This window comes from Miniopterus natalensis, chromosome 2, assembly GCF_054644295.1.
Source record: "Miniopterus natalensis isolate mMinNat1 chromosome 2, mMinNat1.hap1, whole genome shotgun sequence".
Classification (NCBI taxonomy): domain Eukaryota; kingdom Metazoa; phylum Chordata; class Mammalia; order Chiroptera; family Miniopteridae; genus Miniopterus; species Miniopterus natalensis.
Genome location: NC_142082.1, coordinates 167,527,872 through 167,549,858, shown reverse-complemented (window position 1 = coordinate 167,549,858; position 21,987 = coordinate 167,527,872). Strand labels below are relative to the sequence as shown.

Genomic DNA, 21,987 nt, shown 5'->3' with positions numbered 1-21,987 from the left:
GATTGGTTCTTTCAACCATCGATTGCATTGGGGGCGCTTTTCATTGGCTTTAGTCAGGAGTAGGGCAGAGGGCGGAGCACTCGTAGGCAGGCTCGGTCCAACTGCCATTCTCGCGCGTCTTCCCAGTAGCGCATGCACCTAACGAGTAGTGCTCATTGGACCACTAGAGGAGGGGGTGGGGGACTAGGAAAGGTGGGAGCTGCTCTGTGTGGAGGAGCTACTGCCGGTGTCATGGCGGAGCTGAGTGAGGAGGCGCTGCTGTCAGTATTACCGACGATCCGGGTCCCTAAGGCTGGAGACCGGGTCCACAAAGACGAGTGCGCCTTCTCCTTCGACACACCGGTAAGCCCATTCCCCACGCCCGCAGCGAGCACGACTTCCTTCCATAGCCCTGGTCATTCTGCCGGGGCCTGCAATCTTGGGCTACCGCCTCCTTGCGATGCACCATGGGACATGTAGTCTTCCATGCTACTCCCTGCCGTTGCTTTTAATTAGCAGGAGTTGCCGCATGACTACCGCTCCCGGAAGCCACCGCGGCCGCCTCACTCGCTCCCCGTCTCCTGGAGCACTCTGGGGATTGTAGTCGCTTACTCCCCTCTGCCGTTCTAAGATAGGGGCGCAACCCGATCATCGGACTACATCCCCCAAGTGGATAACTACGAAAGCCTGGGAGTTGGCCTTGCCTGTCGCGCATGGTTCTCCGGGTTTTGTAGTCTCGTGTAGAAGGGATGGGGCGACCTCCCACCGTTCTGGGCCAGGTTTGGGGGTGGAGGGTGGGTACTGCAGTTCCTAGGCACCTGGTCGTCTGGAAGTGGCCCTGAAGAAGGCCGTTTCTGAGAAAGGCCCAGTTACAGAGCCTCCGCCCATGATTAATATGGACAGGGGGCGGGGAGGTGGGTCATTGGTGGTAGGGAGGGGACGAAAGAGGAGTGGAAAGCTCTAGTCGTTTCTCCTTTAAGATGAACCATTCCCGCGGCCCCCTTTTTTTCCCGCGCATCACGGAAAAGCAGAGGGAACCCTTTCCAAAGTATTTCCAGAGAGATGGTTTCTTTCTTGAAGGATACTAAGGCCCCTTTCGTATCCCACTCTTACTCTTGACTAGTTAGACAAAGCCGCCACCCACACCATGCTTCAGGTTATGCAGGCTCCACCGGGTACCTCCCTTCCTACGGTTCTCCCTTCTTGTGTCACCCTCAAGCAGGGACAAGGCTCTGGCCAGGGGCAGAGCCTGAACTGAAAGGGCAGCAGCCTGGTTGGGATCCGCCCCCCTCACCAGCCCTCCCCTCAATCCGCTGCTGGGCCCTGCCCAGGGTGTTCAGCCAGACCAGCTCCTGGCCAGGAAAACTGCAAGTCAGAGTGGAAAGACATCATTAATGCAGTGCTGAGTATTGGAGCATGATCTAAAACCAAGTTCAGGATTACCACTGATTTGTGGTTTGCTTGGTTTGCTAGGCTTTGAGCTTGGCCTCAAACAATGTGCAGACTTCTCTGAAGTCTGGCTTTGGCAAAGCTAAAAGAGTACTGCTCAGAGCAGAGCTCCAGGGTTCCCAATCCTTGGTGAAACCAACATTTTTTATTTCCAGCAGAGGAGTTTAATTCCTGTGGTTTCCTCATGCCCCCAATTATCAGATGTGTGGCTTGGTGAAGCACCATCTTTCTCAGGAGGAAAAGGTTTTTTTAAATTACCAACTGATGGTAGAAGTCAGTGGATTCCTCTTTATACTCCTGTCTCTCTCCTAGTAACTGCGTTGAATAATCCAAAAGGGATTTTTGTCAACTTACTACACTTTTCTTCTCTCACCCCAAGTCAAGAGATCTCCAGTGTGGCTGAGTTGGCTTTGCTAACCAACTTCCGGCATATTTGATAATCTTCAAATTGGGTTCATGGTAGAAAGAGAACTTCTGTGACCTCCCTGGTGAGAAATGCTCTATTTGTTTATGAATATTATAATCCACACTGTTCTAGGGAGTGGTACACAATCTGTGAGACCAAGAACTGCCTTAGTTCGTGCCCTATTTTTAATATCACAGCAGAACATTTTTCAAGGCCACTGAGGCTTTCATTCCAGGAAGAAGACGCCTACTGTTGCTCAAAACCTTGGATCTGAGAATCCGAGGGAAGACTCTATGAAAGATAGATTTCCTCCTCCATTTTCTCCATTACTTTATTCACAAAGCCACTGGTAGACTTGCTCAGTTTTGGGAAGCTCATCTTCTCCTTTCAGCCGTGATTTAGAGTGGACACTTGTCTTTCCCTGTTTTCTATCTGGGTTATATGTGTTCTCCCTGTCTCAGCAAGTGTTGCTAGATTGTTCTAGAAAGGAGACGGCTTTGGGCTTAGACGTTGATGGGACTTCAGTGGGTATTTAGTTTTTGGTCAGGGGGAGGTGACAGGGTGGTGGCTGGAGAATGCCAGACTTCATGTCCCTGCCAGGCTGGGTCCAGGTTTAGCTGTGAGCTGTACTCAAGGCATTGTTTCCCTGGAGCCAGGCTTCAGCAGGAGAAGAGGGAGAAGACTCAGTGTGGACCAGGGTTCAGCTACCTAGCAGAGTATGGTAAAGGAAAGGTCTGGTCTTGTAGGCAAGTTCCAGGGTTAGATATACTAGAAGAATCTCTGCTTGTCCAGTCTGGTAGGTTTTCTTTCTTTTTAAAGATAAGTTTTTATTGATTTCAGAGAGAGGAAGGGAGAGAAAGATAGACACATCAATGATGAGAGAGTCATTGAGGGGCTGTCTCCTGCATACTCCCTGCTGGGGATCAAGCCCACAACCCAGGCATGTACCTTGACTGGGCATTGAACCACAGTCTCCTGGATCATAGGTTGATACTCAACCACTGAGCCATGCCAGCCGGGCCTGGTAGGTTTTCTTAATCCTGGAGATCAGGTGGGTTTTGTCATGGTGTCCCTGGTTTAGGTTCAGTATCTGACATGCAGGTCTTTCCTTTCCAAGGAAGGACACTTTTCTTATCTGAATGTAATTTCGAGTACTGGAAGTTCACGGTATTTGGTCCCCTTTTACTTCTGGGTCTCTTTGCACCAGAGAAGAGGTGGAGGGGGTTCTCTGCAGTTGATTGGAGGGCTCCAAAGCCCAAAGAAGGAAGAAAAGGAATGGTGACTGATAGGTGCTGTTCAGCTCCTGGTGTCCTCATTGGTTGTTATCAAAGGATGGGGAGAATCTTGGCCATGTACTAAGTACTTAGTAGGTAAAATGACTTACCAAGAGCCGCACAGTGTTAGAGAACAGAGTCTTTCTTTGGAAACAGAAGTTTTTGTGCCCAGGTCTTAGTTTCTGCACCTGGCCAGGCTTCATCCTTCCTGTGTTTCCTCCCTGCCTCTTGTCCTGCAGGAGTCTGAGGGTGGCCTCTATATCTGCATGAACACATTCCTGGGCTTCGGGAAACAGTATGTGGAGAGACATTTCAACAAGACGGGCCAGCGAGTCTACTTGCACCTCCGGCGAACCCGGCGCCTGGTAGGGATAAGGGCTGGGCCTGGGGTCATTCTGACACATCCCACTGGGCCCCCATTTTGAATCTGTCCCATTTGACTTCCTATAGGCCTCAATTTCCCTCTCACCTATTTTGGTGTCGTTAAAACTCAGCACATGTCTTTTTAGCTACATTCTTTTCTAAGCTTAACTCATTTCATCCTGTGCATCCGCCTCATTTGCCCCTCACCTGGTGCTCGTTGCTGATCCTGCCTTTCCTGCCTTCTTACAGAAGGAGGAGGACACCACCACAGCCACTGGAGACCCCCCACGAAAGAAGCCCACCCGGCTGGCTATTGGTGAGCACCATTGCAGTCCTATCCTCCCTGAGCTGGTCTTTCCTCCTCTCAGTACTAAGAAAGCACCAGAAGAACAGGCCAGATCAGTGGCCCTTGAGGTCTGGAGGGGACAAAGTCAAGCGCTGTATCAGAGAAGGGACATTTACCTGTGGTCGTTGTCCTACTCTTCCTCTTCTTCCCTTCTCACCAGGTGTCGAAGGAGGGTTTGACCTCAGCAATGATAAGTTTGAGTACGATGAGGATGTGAAGATTGTCATTTTGCCGGATTACTTGGAGATTGCCCGGGATGGGCTGGGGGGACTGCCTGACTTTGTTAGAGATCGGGTATGAATATTTTCCCACCCTCCCAAAGATTTTAGGGCAAGCGGGGCCAGAGCAGTGATGTCCTGGGCAAGTGCTGAGAAAGCTAAAGACTCAATGCTAGAGGGGCATGTGGAGCTGGGGCTGGGTACTGTCTCTGACCCTCTGCTTCCCCTAGGTGACCAGTGCAGTCGAGGCACTACTGTCAGCCGACTCAGCCTCCCGCAAGCAGGAGGTACAGGCCTGGGATGGGGAAGTACGGCAGGTGTCTAAGCATGCCTTCAACCTCAAGCAGCTGGACAACCCCGCTCGAATCCCTCCCTGGTGAGGCCTGGCCCCTCCACCTCGGGACACAACCCCCAGAGCAGGAGCAAAGAGGCCACCGTCCTGGGAGATCTTGTGGGAGAGAGGGCCAGGAGCAGGACAATTAGGGAGACCTGGGGGAGAAGAACTAAGCAGGAGGATATCCAGAGGAGAGGAGGGGAGGGCGAGCTTGGATTGGTAGGGGCCCACAGAATCCCCTTCCTCTCCCACTCCCAGATATCCCTGACCCATATTTCAGCTCATTTTTTTTCTCCCTGGGTTAGTGGCTGGAAGTGCTCCAAGTGTGACATGAGAGAGAATCTGTGGCTCAACCTGACAGATGGCTCCATCCTCTGTGGCCGGCGCTACTTCGATGGCAGTGGGGGCAACAACCATGCTGCGGAGCACTACAGGGAGACAGGCTACCCATTAGCTGTCAAACTGGGCACCATCACACCTGACGGAGCTGGTACTCCCTTCCTCAGCCACCTCCATGCTGAAATGTTTTAACTGTTACTTGTTTTATATGGCATGAATAATACAAGAGTACATTCTCTTGATAATGAAAATATTGCAGATAACACTAAATCTTCAACCACCCTTCAAACCTCAGTCCCCTTTCTAGGAGGTACCATTATTATCTGATTAGTAAGCATCCCCCCCAACCCATCTGACCCTAGAACCTTATCCCTCGGGGCAGAGTCAATTAATTCCAACCCTCATCCTATTTTGCCCCATCTTCCTTGATAGTCATCCCCAGAAGGTTCAAGGGAGCCAAGAGGGTTACCCTGTAGGCTCATCCTCTGTCCCACCAAGGCCCCTCAAGGCAGGGGGTGGCATTGGTGGTCAGGCCAGTTCTGAGCCACCCCCTCTGACACTGTTCCCACCTCCTATCCTAGATGTGTACTCATATGATGAGGATGACATGGTCCTGGACCCTAACCTGGCTGAGCACCTGTCCCACTTTGGCATCAACATGCTGAGAATGCAAAAGGTGAGACCCATTCAGCTTCAGAGTCTTATTCCTGCCCCTGTTAGGCCCTTCTTCCTTGCCTGAGGCAGAGTACTGGAGAGAGTTGCAGTTGCCACAGTTATTCCAGTCCCCAAGATATGTAGGCTTTGAAGAACTTTCTGGAATCATTCATTCATTAAATACTCCTGAGTACCTACTATGTGCTAGTCACTAATAAGGCAGGTGTGGTCCTTGCTTTCATCGGCTTATATTCTATATGGAAAGGAAGACGTTAATCATATGCTCGTACAAGTAACTGAATGACCACAAACTGTGCAGGGTACTATGAAAGAGACTGGAAGGTACTGCAGTACTTTACAGCAGGGGGACCTGGCCTAGCCTAGGGCATCAGGGAAGTTTCTCTGAGGAAGTTGTTGCTTGAGTGGAGACCTAAGGGGTGAGGAGGGGTAACTTTGGATGGGAAAAACACTTCAGGCAGAAGGAATTACATTCATTTCATTCCCTCAATTCAAGCCTGATGACTAACAGTCCTCCAGGACAATTGCTTGTGGCCATCTAGAACTTGGACTGGATGATATCCAGCATGCCTCCATAGTTCAGCAAATCTAGGCTCCAGCTGGGTATTGTCCTAGATCCTGTGAGAGATCAATGTAAAAAATCCAGGGCTGAGTTTCTCCCCCCATCTGAAGTGCCCCTTCCCTGCAGACGGACAAGACGATGACTGAGTTGGAGATAGATATGAACCAGCGGATTGGCGAATGGGAGCTGATTCAGGAGTCGGGTGTGTCACTGAAGCCCCTGTTCGGGCCCGGCTACACAGGCATCCGAAACTTGGGTAACAGCTGCTACCTCAATTCGGTGGTCCAGGTGCTCTTCAGCATCCCCGACTTCCAAAGGAAGTGAGTGGTGCCTTCCCCACTGGCCCCCTGGCTCTGCACCCCTGACATCCCAGCTCCTCCCCCACTTGCTAACCTCTGGGCACACACCTCCTTCCGCTGCCCTCAGCACCTCTGTTCTAATGTAGTTTTAGTCCCTATGACACTGGTGTGCTGGGAAGGGAGAGAGTTGTGGAATTGCACCATCATCACCCAGTCACACACAAACCCCACTGATAGAGCAGAACACCAAATCCCAGGGCTCTCTGAGGCCTCCTGACTGACTCAGGGGTGAGCAGGTGGTCTTTATTTTAGGCCAGTGACATCAGATAAGCACCTAACATGGACATGTAACACTTGGAGAGAGGGGAGGACTTGGGACACTAAGGTAGAAGATACTAAGAAAGGCAGATTCTTTCCGGAGGAAGCTAGAAAGAATTGCCCTGCATGATGACATAGTTGGGAAGGGAAGAAAGGTATGTTGCTGGAAAGAAATGGACTCCAAGGTTCAACCACATAACTCCCCACTCTGGGGGGAGCCTGTTCACTGAGCTGGTAGATAATTTCTCCCTTCGCTTTTTGGCTGAACCCAGACCAAAGCCCCTCCAACTCTCCTTCCCTTGACTCTTAGGTATGTGGATAAACTAGAGAAGATCTTCCAGAATGCTCCGACGGACCCGACCCAGGACTTCAGCACCCAGGTGTATGTAGCCAAGTCCTATGTACAAAGGCTGTTGAGCACCTCACAGCCTTTCTGCCCCTTCTCGCCTCCATGACCACCTGGAGGGGGCAGCAGTTTAGCCCTGGCCAGTTAGAAGCTTCTAGATGATTGCCTTCTGGGCATGCTCCCTGCCTTGAGATGGGTTCCTGTGGAACCTAAGGTTTTCCACATTTTAGAGAGTTGTCTAAGGAGAGCTTTGAGCCAGGATTGAGTTGGGGAGGAGGAGGCATAGACATGCCAGATTATCATTAGTTGACTAAAGCCAAGTGGTTCTCTTGGATGTTAACACAGGGCCAAGCTGGGCCACGGCCTTCTCTCCGGAGAGTATTCCAAGCCAGCACCAGAGTCCGCTGATGGGGAGCAGGCATCAGAACAAAAGGTGAGTCTGAGACTCTGTCACTTTCAGGCTCTGGAGTTATGAGGAAACAGGTCTGGGAGATATCTTAAGAAGGCCACTTGGTGGCCTCTTGAACCCCAGCTAATTCGCTGCCCTGGCTCTGCCTAGGAAGTTCAAGATGGCATTGCCCCTCGAATGTTCAAGGCCCTTGTTGGCAAGGGTCACCCTGAGTTCTCCACTAACAGGCAGCAGGATGCCCAGGAGTTCTTCCTTCACCTTATCAACATGGTAGAGGTAAGGGCTGAGAAGATGGTAAGAGAGGGCACTCTTCGCAGTCCTTCCGTCCACCTACATTTCACTCCCTCTCCCTCCTGCTCCTTCTTGCCTCTGTCAGCCCCACCCAGTCCCACCCCTGTACCTCACAGTCTGCATGCACTGCGCCTCCCCTGTGGTAGCAGTTACATCCAAAGAGAATAGTGGAGCCAAGCAGTGATCCTTACAGTGATGGGCTTGCTGTCTCATGAAGGATACACCCAAAGAAAATGCACTCAGGATACATACTACTTATCAAAAGAACCATAGCACATTCCAGCACAGTCCCACAGTGCTGTGACCTGGCCAGAATCAGGGAGGGGGCAGATAATTGGGGGAGCTTCTACTCTGTTCCTGTGCTCTCAGCAGTGGTCTCCCTTCCCCTCCGCTGCCTCCCTAACCCCCAGGGAGCCTTTTAGGCCCCCTTTCTGGTCCCTGGCTACCCAGACCTCCCCACCTGCCTCTTTCCCATAGAGGAATTGCCGGAGTTCTGAAAATCCTAATGAAGTGTTCCGCTTCTTGGTGGAGGAAAAAATCAAGTGCCTGGCCACCGAGAAGGTAAAGTACACCCAGCGAGTGGACTACATCATGCAGCTGCCTGTGCCCATGGACGCAGCCCTTAACAAAGGTAGGTGCTCTCAGCCAGGCCTGGGCGTGGGTGCAGTCTGAGGGCTGTGAAGAGCGCTTGGGCACCTGATAGGAGCAGAGCCCACGGTATGCCCTGCTCCCCAAGCCAGCAGTCCGAAGCTAGGCCATCAGTGGGGGAGGTAGGGTTAACCTTGCCCACAGCTTGTCAGCAGAGCGTGTTAAGAAAGAGAAGCAAAATCATATACAGATGCATGTCGAGTGGGACTCGGGGGGCTGGAGGAGCTGAAGTAGTCACGGACACAGAGCCAGCAGGGCCAGGCTAAGGAGGGAGAGAGCAGCGCCCTCTGAAGGATCCACCCACCAATTCTGTCACCAGAGGAGCTTCTGGAATATGAAGAGAAGAAGCGGCAAGCTGAAGAGGAGAAGCTGCCACTGCCAGATCTGGTTCGGGCCCAGGTGCCCTTCAGCTCCTGCCTGGAGGCCTATGGGGCCCCCGAGCAGGTGGACGACTTCTGGAGCACAGCTCTGCAGGCCAAATCAGTAGCTGTCAAGTAAGTCCTATTGGTCTGGGCTGAAGGTTTCAGGCCTGTGTCAGGGTGGTCCCAAAGGTGCTATTTGTCTCTCATTCTCTAGTTCCTTTTTTGGGCGGAATGTCAGGATTGCAGCAGTTGAGGCTAGTAATCTGGCCCTGGTGGGAACCAAGAAGCCCTAGCAGGAGCAGACGCAGATGATTGCTACAGATTACCTTGGCCTGCCCAAACCACTCCCTCTTCTCTCATGCATGGCACAGGGTCATTTTTTAGTGCAGCTTATCTCCACTTGCTCCCTCAATCCTTGCAGAGCACAGACATTGAGTATCAGTAGTGAACAGAGTGTGGGTTTCCAGCAAACGCTTTGACTTTTGGCCTAACTGCTGTTGGCATGAGCTTGAGATCTGTAAGAATGCCGTGGCCTCAAAGGAAGTCAGTCATCCGCCTCTTTGCTGCTCCTGTCAGTAAGCCAGCCCTTGTCTTGCTTTCCGCTGCTCCTTGTTTGCAGACACTGATGCCTGCCCCGGGCAAGTTAAGAATATGGAGTATCTTCTGGGCCATTAGGTCTTCTACCCATGAGAGTCTGAACCCCAGGGTGGGGGATTCAGGATAGGAGAACCTTGGGATTGTCTGGGTACCAGGACATTCTCTCTTCCCTAGGACCACACGATTTGCCTCATTCCCTGACTACCTGGTCATCCAGATCAAGAAGTTCACCTTCGGCTTAGACTGGGTGCCCAAGAAACTGGGTATGATGGCTGGGACAAGCAAGGGAGGTCAAGCAGAAAATGCTAGAAAAAGAAGGGGCCTTAACACATGTAAACTAATGTTTCTCTAACTTCCCTCTGGAAGAAGAAAACATTACCCTAGATGTTTCAAAATATGTCTAGTTTGAAAGGCACTGACTAAAAATATTAAAAGACTTCTTTGATTTCTTAAAATATATTGATTTTAGAGAGAGAGAGGAAGGGAGAGAGAGAAACATCAATTTGTTGTTCCACTTATTATGCATTCATTGGTTGCTTCTGGGGATTGAACCCACAACCTTGGCGTATGGGGATGACGCTCTAACCAGCTGAGCTACCTGGCCAGGGCCAAGGCTTCTTTGATTTTATAATTATGATTTACAACCAAAAGTGATTTTCATAGTTTTATTTTTATAATTGTTTAGATGTTTTCATTTTGATAATCTGGAAATAATGAGTTCTCATGGGCCCCTGCTGACTTTGAGAACTGATTTAACTTCATTTCCTAGATAAGTTGAAACCCACAGTATAAAATCATTCTGTCCCACAAGTTGGAGGCTCCCTTCCTTGCCCATAGCTCATTGTGGTAGATCTAGGACTAGAATCCAGGTCTCCTGACTCCCAGGCCTACAATTTTTATTATACTGGGACCCCTAAGATTGGTACTTTCTGAACAGCTCTTTATTACAGAGCATTACCGAGATATGGTACAGGAGCTTGAGATTCCCAAAGTGCTTTTTCAGGGAAGGCCTCAGGGAGCTCCTGAGGTGACCTTTTCCTGCCATTCCAATTACAGATGTGTCCATTGAGATGCCAGACGAGCTAGACATCTCCCAGTTGAGGGGTACAGGGCTGCAGCCTGGAGAGGAGGAGCTGCCTGACATTGCCCCACCCCTAGTCACTCCGGATGAGCCCAAAGGTAGCCTTGGTTTCTATGGCAACGAAGACGAAGACTCCTTCTGCTCCCCTCACTTCTCCTCTCCGACATGTTAGTGATTCTTTTTCCTGCCTCTCTCTCTCCCTTGCTGATGGGGGTCTTCTCTGCCTGCCTCCCCACGATCCTGTTCTTTGTGTTTCTCCTGTCCTCCCTTTCAAATTTCCTCTGCCGTCTTTTGGTGGACTGAGGACCGACTGAAGCACTCCCAGCCACATTCTCTGTGTGGATGGCAGCAGCATGGGCTAATTGCCTCTCTGCCCTTGTCACCTCATTGGTTAGGGACGGGTGCTGGGTATCGTATTCCAGAAACAGGGCCCATTCTGTGAGGATGGACAAGGAAGGGGATCCATGGGATCTTTAGCCTCGGTTCTGTGCCTTTAGGATACTGGCCCCACGTTGTGTTGTCTGTCGTTTCAGTTCTGGGATAAGGTGCCAGGCTGTGGAAGGAAAATGCATGGAATGGAATGGTTGAGAGAGAGCTGGGGGGCTAGACTGTGGGGAGGCGATGGAACAAATAGTGGCTCAGGGAATCAGTTACTGTGCCCACACTTCTCCCACCACAGCCCCCATGTTGGATGAGTCGGTTATCATCCAGCTGGTGGAGATGGGCTTCCCTATGGATGCCTGCCGCAAAGCTGTCTACTACACGGGCAACAGTGGGGCCGAGGCTGCCATGAACTGGGTCATGTCGCACATGGATGATCCAGGTAGGCAAGGGTGGGTTGCAGGGCCAGGCAGGGCCGCCATCCTCCCCTAAACACTTCAACCCCTCTCATTCACAGATTTTGCAAACCCCCTCATCCTGCCTGGCTCCAGCGGGCCTGGCTCCACAAGTGCAGCTGCGGACCCCCCACCAGAGGACTGCGTGACCACCATTGTCTCCATGGGCTTCTCCCGGGACCAGGCCCTCAAAGCTCTGCGGGCCACGGTAGGGGCTGCCCCCAACTCAGGACTAGGGCCCTCTGAGGTAGAAGGGGGTGGGAGTAAGTAAGGTTCCATCCTTCGGAAGCAAGACCAAGGACAGCGGTGTGGTATGGCTAGGGCTGGGCTCCACCCTTTTGGGGCTGTGATGAAGGAGCTGAGGCTTTCTCTGGTGGTTTTCTTGCCCCTAAACTTGTTGGAAATCTAATGCTTTCCTCCTCTCCAAGAACAACAGTTTAGAACGGGCTGTGGACTGGATCTTCAGTCACATTGATGACCTAGATGCAGAAGCTGCCATGGACATCTCGGAGGGCCGCTCAGCTGCTGACTCCATCTCCGAGTCTGTGCCAGTGGGACCTAAAGTCCGGGATGGTTCTGGAAGTGAGTGTCCCGGGGAAAGAGGACAGGCCCGGGAAGACTAGCCAGTCTGCTACCCCAGATACTCATTCCAAGGCAGCTCTGCTTCCCTCAGGAGGCAGAGGGGGCAGAAGCTATTTTCCAGTGACCTGACTCCTGAAGGTTCTAGGAGACAGAGATAGACTTTTGACCCAATAGATGCCTACATTCCCTGAGTTTGAGCTGTTAGATATATCTTTGGACTGCCACTCAAAGATCCCTTTCTCATTGTCTCCTCTGCCCTCCCCCCCTCCTTCCCTAGAGTATCAGCTCTTTGCCTTCATTAGTCACATGGGCACCTCCACCATGTGTGGTCACTACGTCTGCCACATCAAGAAGGAAGGCAGGTGAGGGACCAGCGGTGTGCATTTGGAATGGGGGAGTGGTGGTGGAAACGAGTAGGGGCATCCTGGAAATCCTTAGAATATGTGTAGAGAAGCTGAAGGTCTGCCTGATGGGAGCCACAAATACACCAGGGATGAGAGAATGCCTGACAGCAAAGATCAGACAGACTACAGCCCGAGGGCTGGATCAGGCCACTTAAGATTTAATGAGCTCAGCCACACTTACTCATTTATGTGGTCTGTGTCTGTTTTCACACTGCAACAGGAATTGAATAGTTATATCAGAGACCCCATGGCCTACCAAACAATCTGGCTGTTTACAGAAAAACTCTGCTGACCCTCGCCTTACGGAAGTGGGTGGGGGCATGGCTGTAAAGATGCTGGAGGATCTGAAGAGACTGAGTAGGGGAAATGACCTTTGTGAGATTGGGGTGCTCCCTTCAGACAGGGAGCAGCTGGATTGTAGGTTTGGGGGCCTTTCCCCAGAATCACCACAATTGACTCGAGGCTGGGTCAGAAACCTAGCTGAAGCGTGACAGACTGCCCTGTTCAACCTTTTCCGCCCTCCCCACCTTCCCCAGATGGGTGATCTACAATGACCAGAAAGTGTGTGCCTCTGAGAAGCCGCCCAAGGACCTGGGCTACATCTACTTCTACCAGAGAGTGGCCAGTTAAGAGACTGTCCTGATCCCTTACCACGGAGGGCAGGGGACAGACCACCTGGCATGAGGGAGAGGGGCTGGGGGATGGACTACAGACTGCCTGCTCTACACCCTTTTCCTTTTTTGTCCCCTGCAGCAGGGAAGAAGCTAGGAGAATGGCTGAGCAGAGTGGAGGGGAACACAAGAGACTTTGGGGATAGAGCAGGAAGGGGATGGGAGGGTGACTGCCTGTCTATGAGGAGACTATGTTGCTTCCCCTCCCCCTGAAGCCCCATTCCTCTGCTTCTCTACTCCTGCCAGCGCCTAGTGTGGAGGGGGCTTGTGTGTGTGTGTGTGCGCGTGTGCGTGTGTGTGTCGCTTTGTGCAGCCTCTTCCACAGGAGGGGGTGTCCCTGCTCCCCTCCCCCTTTGTGTTTGCTCCCTGTGTGGTCAGGCCAGGAGGGATATGAGGGAAATGGGGATCCCCTCGCCTTCCTGCCCCAGTCTTTCCCCCATCCTGTCTCTTCCCTGTCCTTCTCTGGAAAATGCCAAAATACATGATGTGAATAAAAGTACAATGGTTAAATTGTGTCCTGTTTGATACCTTAGGAGGCCAGTATCCAAAAACTCCCAGCTCTGCGCCTTCTGTAGGCAATTTCCTACTTTTCAGTAGTTTTGGAGCTCCTGGGAAATTGAGGGTGAGGTGAGTGCTAGGGGCTATCAGATCAGGGGAACTAGAGAGGGGTGACATAGAGCAAAGATAGGGGCAAAAAGCCCTTCCTTTCAGCAGTGACACACACTTCCACCAGGGGGCCCAAGTGGATATTCCCAAATGTCCCTGGTGACTAGGGAGCCCTGGGCCTAGGCTCTAGGCCCTGCAGTCTTTCCTTAGGCCTTGGCCAACTGGAGCAAGGAGTGGGATACTCCTGGGGGAGGGGTACTGAACTTCCTCTTTCTTAGCTGTACAGTTTCTGTACCAGTGTGGGCCGGCCCTCTCCCTCTGAGTCCTGTCTCTTGTCCAATACCTGGGCTATACTTTCCCTGCGATGGTCAAAGGTACCTGCTCAGCAAACACGTATGTGGCTACTTGAATGGAGGGAGGTCCTTTCCCCAGAATTGGAGAGATGCCCCTCAGAGCCCCCTCAACCCCCTGGGTAATGTAGTCTAGGCCAAGCAGAGTGGTCGGACATGCCAGCTAGTTCCAGTGGGAACCCCTCCTGCCCCCCTGGAGGGCTGTAGTCTTTGAAGTGAGGGTCCTCCGAGCGCAGGGGTTCATAGTTCTTGCTTTCCCCGGAGTCAGGCAACAGAGGCTGAAGTGACTGAGCCCCATACGCCTAGAACGTTGCTACAAGAAAGGGGGTAACGTCAGAACTTTGCCACAAGGGGCAGGGCGGGACGGGGAGGGGGAAGGACTTGTCAAGCAGGGGCCGGACTAACCATGGCAGAGGAGGCGGAGTTCTGTCTCACCGCGCTCTATATAAGCGGGCAGTGGCCGCGACTGCGCGGTGATCCTGACCTTCAGTGTGTTGGCTCCAGCGCCATGGCGCCCTCCAGGAAGTTTTTTGTGGGGGGGAACTGGAAGATGAATGGGAGGAAGACGAATCTAGGGGAACTCATCTGCACTCTGAACGCGGCCAAGGTGCCGGCCGACACCGGTGAGCCTTGCTGGGATGGCGTAGGGCTGGGGAGGGCAGGGCGGGCGGGGCAGCGCCCTCTCTGGAGCTACAAGGCGTCCGCGTGGACCTGGGTGCACGGCTGAGGACGAGCGCTCCTGGGGATCCGGACATTGACCCCGCAGCGCCGCGGCCCCGCAGCCGCAGTACGGGGGGGGGGGGCGGTTCGAGGGGGGAAATCGGGGCCACATTTAATGGTGCCCTCGGACAGTGGGGCAGGAAAGGACTTTTTGGGTCTTCGGGAGGAAGATTGCCCTGGGGCGCGGACGGGGCTGCACCGCCCGGGGCCTGGGAGCGGAGGCTAGCCCCAGGGGGAGATCTGGAGAGGCTGGGGACAGCCGGGAGGTGGGGGGTCCCGGGGAGTGGAGGCGGCTGAGTGGGCGTGCGTGCCTCCAGCTACCCGACCCCTTGGCCCTGCTCCGTGCGCCGCCGCACGTAGCCCTAGACTCCTCCCCGCGCCTTGCGGAGCAGGCCGAGTGCCCCCAGGCGCGCTGCTTCGGCTTCCGGAGCTCCCCGCTTTGATCCTTTACCGTCTGCAGCCTGGATAAGTCCTGCCTTCTACAGAAAGGGGCTGAGCAGGTGTCAAACAGGCTGAGCCATCTGGGAATGAGGAGCGATCCTACGGCTGTTTCCAGCCTGGAACCGGGAAAGCGCGGGGCCTCTATGAGCTGGTCAGCTCTCTGCTTACCCCCCGGCGGAGCGCTGTCCTCAGCCCTTCCCATCCACCTAATTCACAGAACCACGGGCCTGATCAGAAGAGGCATCTCTTTCTGGTTTATTCCCTAAAGACCCCAGTACCAACCCAGAGGTGGCCCCTTCTGCTTTTGCTAAAAATCCTTGCCTTGCCTTGCCTGTGGGAGCTATTTTAGAAGGGAGGCTGGGTTGGCCCCCAGAAAATGCTGAGTCTAGGAGGTGCCCAGGCCCAGAATAGCCCGGGGAAATCAGAGCCACAGCTGTTAAAAGAGCAGAGGGTAGGGCCAGGGCCTCAGGGGCACCCAAAAGGTTCTAGGAATTGGAAACAAGCCCAACCTGGGATCTGGTCAAAGATCATCTTGCTGGGGTGAAAGGGAAGGAAAGCAGAACTAAGAAAGTTGGTGAAGGCTGGGGGGTTCTAGAGCACTGAATGGAGGGAGTCTGGAGAATGAAGACTTCCTTGTGATTTCATCCTCAGAGGTGGTTTGTGCACCCCCCACCGCCTACATCGACTTTGCCAGGCAGAAGCTAGATCCTAAGATTGCTGTGGCTGCCCAGAACTGCTACAAAGTGACTAATGGGGCCTTTACTGGGGAGATCAGGTGAGATGCAGGTGGGAGAGGGGTGTGTGGGGACCTTTCCCTTACTTTCCTCATTGAGTGGAAAGCCACAGGTGGGCTCCCTGTTAAACTGTGGCTTCATCTCTTCCTATAGCCCTGGAATGATCAAAGACTGTGGAGCCACATGGGTCGTCCTGGGGCACTCGGAGAGAAGGCACGTCTTTGGGGAATCAGATGAGGTTAGTAACCAGGAGAAGAGATAAGAGATACCTTATTCCAAGAGTGGTGTCTCACCAAGTTTGTTCCTCAACAGCTAATTGGGCAGAAAGTGGCCCATGCCCTGGCCGAGGGACTTGGAGTGATCGCCTGCATTGGGGAGAAGCTAGATGAGAGGGAAGCTGGCATCACTGAGAAGGTCGTTTTTGAACAAACCAAGGTTATCGCAGGTATCTCTGAAGGGACCTATGAGCCTAGCCAAGGCCATGGAGGCACAGGGGGTGGGGTCAGATGCCCTGCAGCCTGATTTTATCCCCATGCTGATACTGGAAAGGAAAGGGAGAGCCTGGCTGGGCGTGGCTCAGCAGTTGAGTATCCATCTAGGATCCAGGGGAGATTGCGATTTGATTCCCAGTCAGGGCACATGCCCGGGTTGCGAGCTCGATCCCCACTTGGTGGCTTGCAGATCAATGGCAACTCTCTCATCATTGATGTTTCTATCTCTCTTTCTCCCTCTCCCTTCCTCTCTCCGAAATCAATAACGATATATTTAAAAAAAAAAAAAAAAGAAAGAAAGGAAAGGGGGAGGTGGGAATCCTTGCGTCCATCCTCTCACTTCTGCTGCTGCCCCATGGTATTGATGCTGCTTGGGGTTCCTTAAAGAGCCACCAGGGGGCAGCAGTCCGCCCTCTCTATGCCATTGGTACCAAGCTGGATAGCTCCTTCCTGTTCACCCTGCTGTGATCTCTGTCCCGCAGATAACGTGAAGGACTGGAACAAGGTTGTTCTGGCCTATGAACCTGTGTGGGCCATTGGTACAGGCAAGACTGCAACACCTCAACAGGTAACCAAGCCCAGGAGCCCCGCCCTCATCCTACCCTGCCTGGGTAGAACAGCACAGCACAGAGACCATCTGGGCCAACCCCTCATTTTAAAGACAGGAGCCCCCAACACCAGAGAAGGAGAATGATTTGTCCAAGGACATCCATTCCAGGGCCTGCAGGGGGGGTGTGTGTGTGTGTGTGTGTGTGTGTGTGTGTGTGTGTGTGTGTGCGCCCGCGCGCGCGCCCTGGTGTTCTGACTGAGATCCCAGGGCTTCTGGGATTCCCTGAAACCACACTGCCTCTCCACTGATACCCAGGGTTTTTTCCCCTTTGAGGGAAAGGCAGAAAGGCTTAACTTAGTCTGGCTTCTTGTTCTAGGCCCAGGAAGTACACGAAAAGCTCCGGGGATGGCTTAAGTCCAATGTGTCTGATGCAGTGGCTCAGAGCACCCGCATCATTTATGGAGGTGAGTGGGTTTGGCTCCAGCCTGAGGTGGGGTGGACTGAGAACTAGACTCTGCCTCCTTAGACATGGAGGTGAGAATGGAGTATGCCCATCCCATTCCTGATCATTTGCCCTCTCTTCTCCCTTCCCAGGTTCTGTGACTGGGGCAAACTGCAAGGAGCTGGCAACCCAGCCTGATGTGGATGGCTTCCTTGTGGGTGGTGCATCCCTCAAGCCTGAATTTGTGGACATCATCAATGCCAAACAATAAGCTCCATCCATCTTCCCTACCCTTCCTGCTATGCCAAGAACTACAAAGCCCAGAAGTCCAATAACTACGCCCCCCCACCCCCACACATGCTTCTGGTGGTATCACCTGCCTCTTCTCGTGGCCTAATCCAAACTGTACCTCTCCTTTACCATTTACACCATACCTGTTAATGGTTGGGGCAATCCCTTCTCCACTTACTATAATAATTGGAACAAAACATCACCAAGGTGACTTCTCCTTGGCTGAGAGGTAGAAGGGGTAGAGTTTGCTCATGGGGTCCCCTCAGTTCCCAGTGAAGGCAGGAAAGAGAAGCCTCCCTCCTCTCCCATCTCATACCATGGGGCCAAGGGCTGGGAGAGAGCCCTGTCCTTCCCTGAGGCCAGGGGTGCTGTTCTCACCCCTAGTGCCAACGCCTGTGTGTGTTGTGTTTGTGAGCAGTCCCACTTGGGGGTGGGAATAAACACCTGGCACTAAGCCTTGTGGTTTGTCCTTCATTGTACTTGTTTCCACATAATTTCTCTTTCCTTTTTGAGGCAGCCACAGATTCTTGTGCAAAAAATGCCACAAACAGGTTTTTATAATAGCATATCTCTTATTATTTTTACTTGTGTACCAGAGTGCCACAGCCTTGAATAACAGCTCACTCTCTTTACCCCTTGGGTCGCTCTGGGGTTGTTGAGCTCCCCAGAGCTTGGGCTGGGGGTAGGGTACCAGCCTCAATGGCTTTAAGTAACTGGTCTAAGCCACAGTGCCTCCTTCCCTGCTCCCGGGCAGGGGTGGCATCAAGGCCCTGCAATCTGGTATCACAGGGTCACTGGTAGAGCACGTAGCGCTTCATGGCAGGGGGCAAGGGCAGAGCAGATACCTGGCCCAGCCGGGTAGCCCCCAGCGTCTGGCGTACACACAGTCGGCTCAGGTGCAAAAGGGAGTGTGGCTCCGCTGGGAGAGAGAAGGAAGGGAAGGTAAGTAGAGGTGCAGCCACCAGCTAGACATCCTCAGACTACAGAGTTCCCTTCCACTCTCCTGCTCTGAGTCTGTTCCTACCTTGGTTGAGAGATCTAACACACCCTGAAGTTCTGCATCTGCTCTTAGGGTGGGAGGCATCACACACACAGTCAGAGCTGGGGGTGAAGCTCTAGCTAAGGCCCTCTAAGCAACAGGCCAAAGTGGCTCTGACATGGGTGGAGCTGGCCCAGGCTTCGATTCTAGAGAGGCCTTGGGAATGGGGCTGATGAGGTAAAAGGAAGGATAGTCCTCCACTCAACAGCTCACCATGGGTGATGGAAGGAGAGGTACCCAGCTTCTGCTAAGACTACAACTGCAGAGAACAGTTAAGTTCAATCAGCTCCAAACTGAGGTCCCATTGGCTCCCCAAGGAGGCCTTTCCCCTATAGCCCCACCCCAAACCCTGTCTCTACTGCTGTCCTGGGGGGGAAGGGGGACTGAATGGCTCCCTCCTGGGGTTTGACTGAGGAAGTAGGTATGTGTGTCACAGGTCAGAGCCCAGGGAATCTGGTATACACCCTGGGTGCATGGCACTGCCTGTTGTCTTTTGTAATTGTACACATAGCCCAGTACTCATTTAACCCTTTGCACCTGTGCTCCAGGAGCTGCTAACCCCCTGTAGAGCCCTAATCCCTGGAGTACCTCCCTCCGTTCTGGGGGCTCACCACTTAATAGCAAGTTGCATACCCAAGCCTCACCTTTACCTCTATTGCTGTTGGGAGTATTAAATTAGGTAACAGCTGTGAAGAACATCCCTGGCACTAAATAAGGGGGAGGGAGGCAGGTCAGATAAAGGCTCCGTCCCTCTACTCTTGTAAAGGCATTGAGTTTCCAACCCAACCCACAGCCTCCAGTGATAGAACACTCTCCCGCACCTACCCCAGGCCTCACCTCTCCTTTCGCCCAGGTAGCTGATGCGGACCTGGCACTGGCCCCAGACAGCGCTTACTGCTGGGTAGAGGGTCCTGCCTTTCAGTCCGCGGAAGGCTGGCCCCAGGTAGGTGCCCCCAATAGCGTAGCCCAGAGTTCCCTCCTCCATGTCCAGAACCACCAGCAGCCTCTCCGGCACCTCCAGCTGCTCACCCTGAGGTCCAGCTGGATATTGGGGGGCCCCGGGCCCCTGGCTCTGATGGTACAGCTTCCCCCGCCCAATGTCCCAGCCCCAGGACTCGCTGTTGCTGCCTAGAAGCGCCGCGTAGTGGTCAGCCTGCAGGGGGGCGAGGGCCGTGGCCACACCCACCACCGCGTGGGTGCCCCTCTGTTCCGGCGGCCAGCAGATTTCCCAGGCGTGCAGGCCCCTCGAGTAGCCCCTCTTACCCCGGGCCCCATCAGTGCTCTGGGCCACGGGCCGCCGCTCAAAGCACAATCCCCCTTCCTTGACCTCGATGTTCTCGGAGCAGTCCTTGGGGTTCCAGCCGTGGCGCCGCTGAGTTCCCAGGTCAGGAGGGGGAGCAGAGAGCAGTTCCTCCAAGCCTTCGGGACAAGAGTGGTCAGGGCACAGGGCCTGCGGGGTGCGGGGGCTGCTGCCGCCCCCTGCCAGGGCCGTCTGGCCCATGGAGGTGAGGAGCTGGAGGATCCCCCGAAAGAGTCTTGCCGGGGCGTCTCTCTACCGCAAGTCGTGCTCCCGTCCGGGACTGACCTGGAGAGGAGTTGGGAGAGAAGAGACTGTAAAGTGCGGGGCGCCCATCCTTCCACCCGTCTGCCCACTGCCCCGCTCCTCCCTCTTCGCTCCCCCAAAGCTCCTCGGCCCATCACCTTACCCTCACCCATCTGTCCCGGCCTCCCGAGACTCTGGGGAGCTCGCCCCCTTCGGGCCTCTCCAGGGGCCGTCCCCCTCGCCCGCCCCTGTCCGCGTCACCGGTGGCTCCCGAACCCCGCTCGGCTCCCCCAGCCGCGAGGTCGCCGCGCCAAGGGGGAACCCGGCGTTAGGTCCCGAGGCGGGCGGCGCGGAACGCCGGCCGCTTCCGCCTCCAGGCCCCGCCCCCGGCCCGGCCCCGCCCCGCCCCGCCCCGCCCCGCCCGCGCCCTCCGGGGCCGGGACCCCTCCCGCAACCGCCCCCGGGCCCGCCCGCACCAAGGCCTCGCCCCCGTGGGCCCTTCGGGGCACTTACCGCGGCACTCGCTGGTTGCGGCGGCGGAGGGCACGCCCCGCCCCGAGGCCCCCCGTGGGGAGGGCTCAGGGCGGTTGAGCGCCTCCTTGCACCGCTTTGGAATCTCCGGGGGTCAGTCCTCCCCCGTCGATACCTTCGAGCCACCTGGGCAACCAGCTTCTGAGCCCCTAGATATGAGGGGCATGGGGTCAAGGGGGTTCTTCCATTGTGCTGACCTCTACTTCCATGGCCCTGTGATTCTGGGTCACCGTTTCTGGGCAGGTCTCTTTCTGACCCGGTTGTGAGTCAGCCGGTTCTCTGCCTGAGGTTCTGAGCCCTGCGCTTCGAGCTCTGAGCGGTAGGTGTCATAGGCCTGCACGCTGTTCTGGCCTTCATCCTGGATGTCCATCCGTTCCTACACTGTTGCTCTCATTTGGGGGAGTGTAGTGGTTAAGATCTTGGCTGTGAGTGAAGCTATGCCACGAATTAGCTGTGTGATGTGAGAGAGAAACATCGATCTGATGTCTCCCCTACTCGCCCTGACCCGATGGAACCCTCAGCCTAGGTATGTGTTCTGACCGGGAGTCTAACCCCCAACCTTTTTGGTGTACCAACAAACTGAGCCACTGGCCAGGGCAACATTTTATAATATTTTAATTAAAGAGAAAAAAGAAAGCATATTAATAAGAAAGATGTAAACCTGAACACTTGTCATCCACTCAACCTGGATATTCTTGCCAGTGTGACAACAAAAATAATGACATCATGACTGTGGATAGTGGCCTATGATGAATATTAGTGCAGAACCTGTGTGATAACCAAGTGGATGAAGGCTTAGGGGACAGAGAAGCTAGCCTAAGCCATAGCCAACTCCAGTTCAGCTTGAGAAGTTGCTGGTTGTTTAGAACATGGTATTCACCAATTATTGCCGCTGGATCTTGAACTGCTCAAACATTTGTTGATGATAGCACAAGTATTCCATAATGCTACAAGTAATCAACTTTTTACTTTTTTATTGATATGTAACATATGTAAAGTCCACTAATCTTAAAATGTTGAATGAATTTTTACATATTTATATGCTATGTGACTACCATTTCCAGCAGCAAGATCAAGTGTATCTCCAGCATTCCAAAAGACTCCTTTCTTGCCCTTTCCTTAACACTACACCCGTAAAGGTGACTATTATTTGACCTCTATCAGTATAGATTAGCTTTTCCTCTTCTTCAATTTCTTTTCCTTTTTTTTAATCCTCACCTGAGGATATTTTTTCCATTGCTTTTTCAGAGAGAGTCGAAGGGAGAGATGGAGGAAGGGGGGGGGGCATCAATGTGAGAGAAACACATTGATTGGTTGCCTCCTGCACATACCCTGGCCAGGGCTGGGATGGAGCCTGCAACCAAAGTACGTACCCTTGGCCAGAATAGAACCCGAGACCCTTCAGTCCACTGAGCCAAACCAGCCAGGGCTGCCTCTTCTTCAGTTTCATATAAATGAAACCA

General features: G+C 53.6%; 3 protein-coding genes across 4 annotated transcripts; 2 read left to right on the top strand and 1 right to left on the bottom strand.

Annotated features, from left to right (window-relative positions):
- Window positions 1-117: 117 nt before the first annotated feature.
- Window positions 118-13,296, top strand: USP5 (ubiquitin specific peptidase 5). 2 transcript variants are annotated; one of them, XM_016221835.2, is made up of 20 exons: window positions 118-342; window positions 3,348-3,473; window positions 3,721-3,787; window positions 3,978-4,111; window positions 4,266-4,411; window positions 4,675-4,859; window positions 5,290-5,384; window positions 6,069-6,262; window positions 6,870-6,941; window positions 7,251-7,338; window positions 7,465-7,590; window positions 8,083-8,236; window positions 8,573-8,747; window positions 9,387-9,475; window positions 10,269-10,391; window positions 10,973-11,116; window positions 11,192-11,337; window positions 11,558-11,711; window positions 11,989-12,073; window positions 12,652-13,296. In XM_016221835.2, the coding sequence occupies exons 1-20, from the start codon at window positions 133-135 to the stop codon at window positions 12,743-12,745; spliced, it is 2,607 nt and encodes an 868-aa protein (XP_016077321.2). In that variant the 5' UTR covers window positions 118-132; the 3' UTR covers window positions 12,746-13,296. The 2 variants fall into 2 exon arrangements, with proteins under 2 accessions (XP_016077321.2, XP_016077320.2); XM_016221834.2 differs by having other exon boundaries at window positions 10,269-10,460.
- Window positions 13,297-14,148: 852 nt separating this feature from the next.
- Window positions 14,149-17,865, top strand: TPI1 (triosephosphate isomerase 1). Its single transcript, XM_016221741.2, has 7 exons — window positions 14,149-14,365; window positions 15,555-15,678; window positions 15,791-15,875; window positions 15,950-16,082; window positions 16,611-16,696; window positions 17,055-17,142; window positions 17,273-17,865. The coding sequence occupies exons 1-7, from the start codon at window positions 14,149-14,151 to the stop codon at window positions 17,389-17,391; spliced, it is 852 nt and encodes a 283-aa protein (XP_016077227.1). The 3' UTR covers window positions 17,392-17,865.
- A 98-nt stretch (window positions 17,866-17,963) lies between these two features.
- SPSB2 (splA/ryanodine receptor domain and SOCS box containing 2) lies at window positions 17,964-20,226 on the bottom strand. Its single transcript, XM_016221742.2, has 3 exons — window positions 20,157-20,226; window positions 19,288-20,035; window positions 17,964-18,330 (listed from the first exon to the last, which is right to left on the bottom strand). Exons 2-3 carry the CDS (start codon window positions 19,949-19,951, stop codon window positions 18,203-18,205), a joined length of 792 nt encoding a protein of 263 aa, XP_016077228.1. The 5' UTR covers window positions 19,952-20,035; window positions 20,157-20,226; the 3' UTR covers window positions 17,964-18,202.
- Between the last annotated feature and the right edge of the window lie 1,761 nt (window positions 20,227-21,987).

Excerpts from the sequence above, each read along its gene's own strand:
- TPI1 (XM_016221741.2), top strand. The coding sequence starts at position 14,149 with ATGGCAGAGGAGGCGGAGTTCTGTCTCACCGCGCTCTATATAAGCGGG. Across the intron at positions 15,876-15,949 it reads TCTTTGGGGAATCAGATGAG|CTAATTGGGCAGAAAGTGGC; the intron begins GTTAGTAACCAG and ends GTTCCTCAACAG. Across the intron at positions 16,697-17,054 it reads AGACTGCAACACCTCAACAG|GCCCAGGAAGTACACGAAAA; the intron begins GTAACCAAGCCC and ends TTCTTGTTCTAG.
- USP5 (XM_016221834.2), top strand. The coding sequence starts at position 133 with ATGCACCTAACGAGTAGTGCTCATTGGACCACTAGAGGAGGGGGTGGG. Across the intron at positions 343-3,347 it reads CCTTCTCCTTCGACACACCG|GAGTCTGAGGGTGGCCTCTA; the intron begins GTAAGCCCATTC and ends CTTGTCCTGCAG. Across the intron at positions 6,942-7,250 it reads CAGGACTTCAGCACCCAGGT|GGCCAAGCTGGGCCACGGCC; the intron begins GTATGTAGCCAA and ends ATGTTAACACAG.
- SPSB2 (XM_016221742.2), bottom strand. The coding sequence starts at position 19,951 with ATGGGCCAGACGGCCCTGGCAGGGGGCGGCAGCAGCCCCCGCACCCCG. Across the intron at positions 18,331-19,287 it reads CTACCTGGGCGAAAGGAGAG|CGGAGCCACACTCCCTTTTG; the intron begins GTGAGGCCTGGG and ends TCTCTCTCCCAG.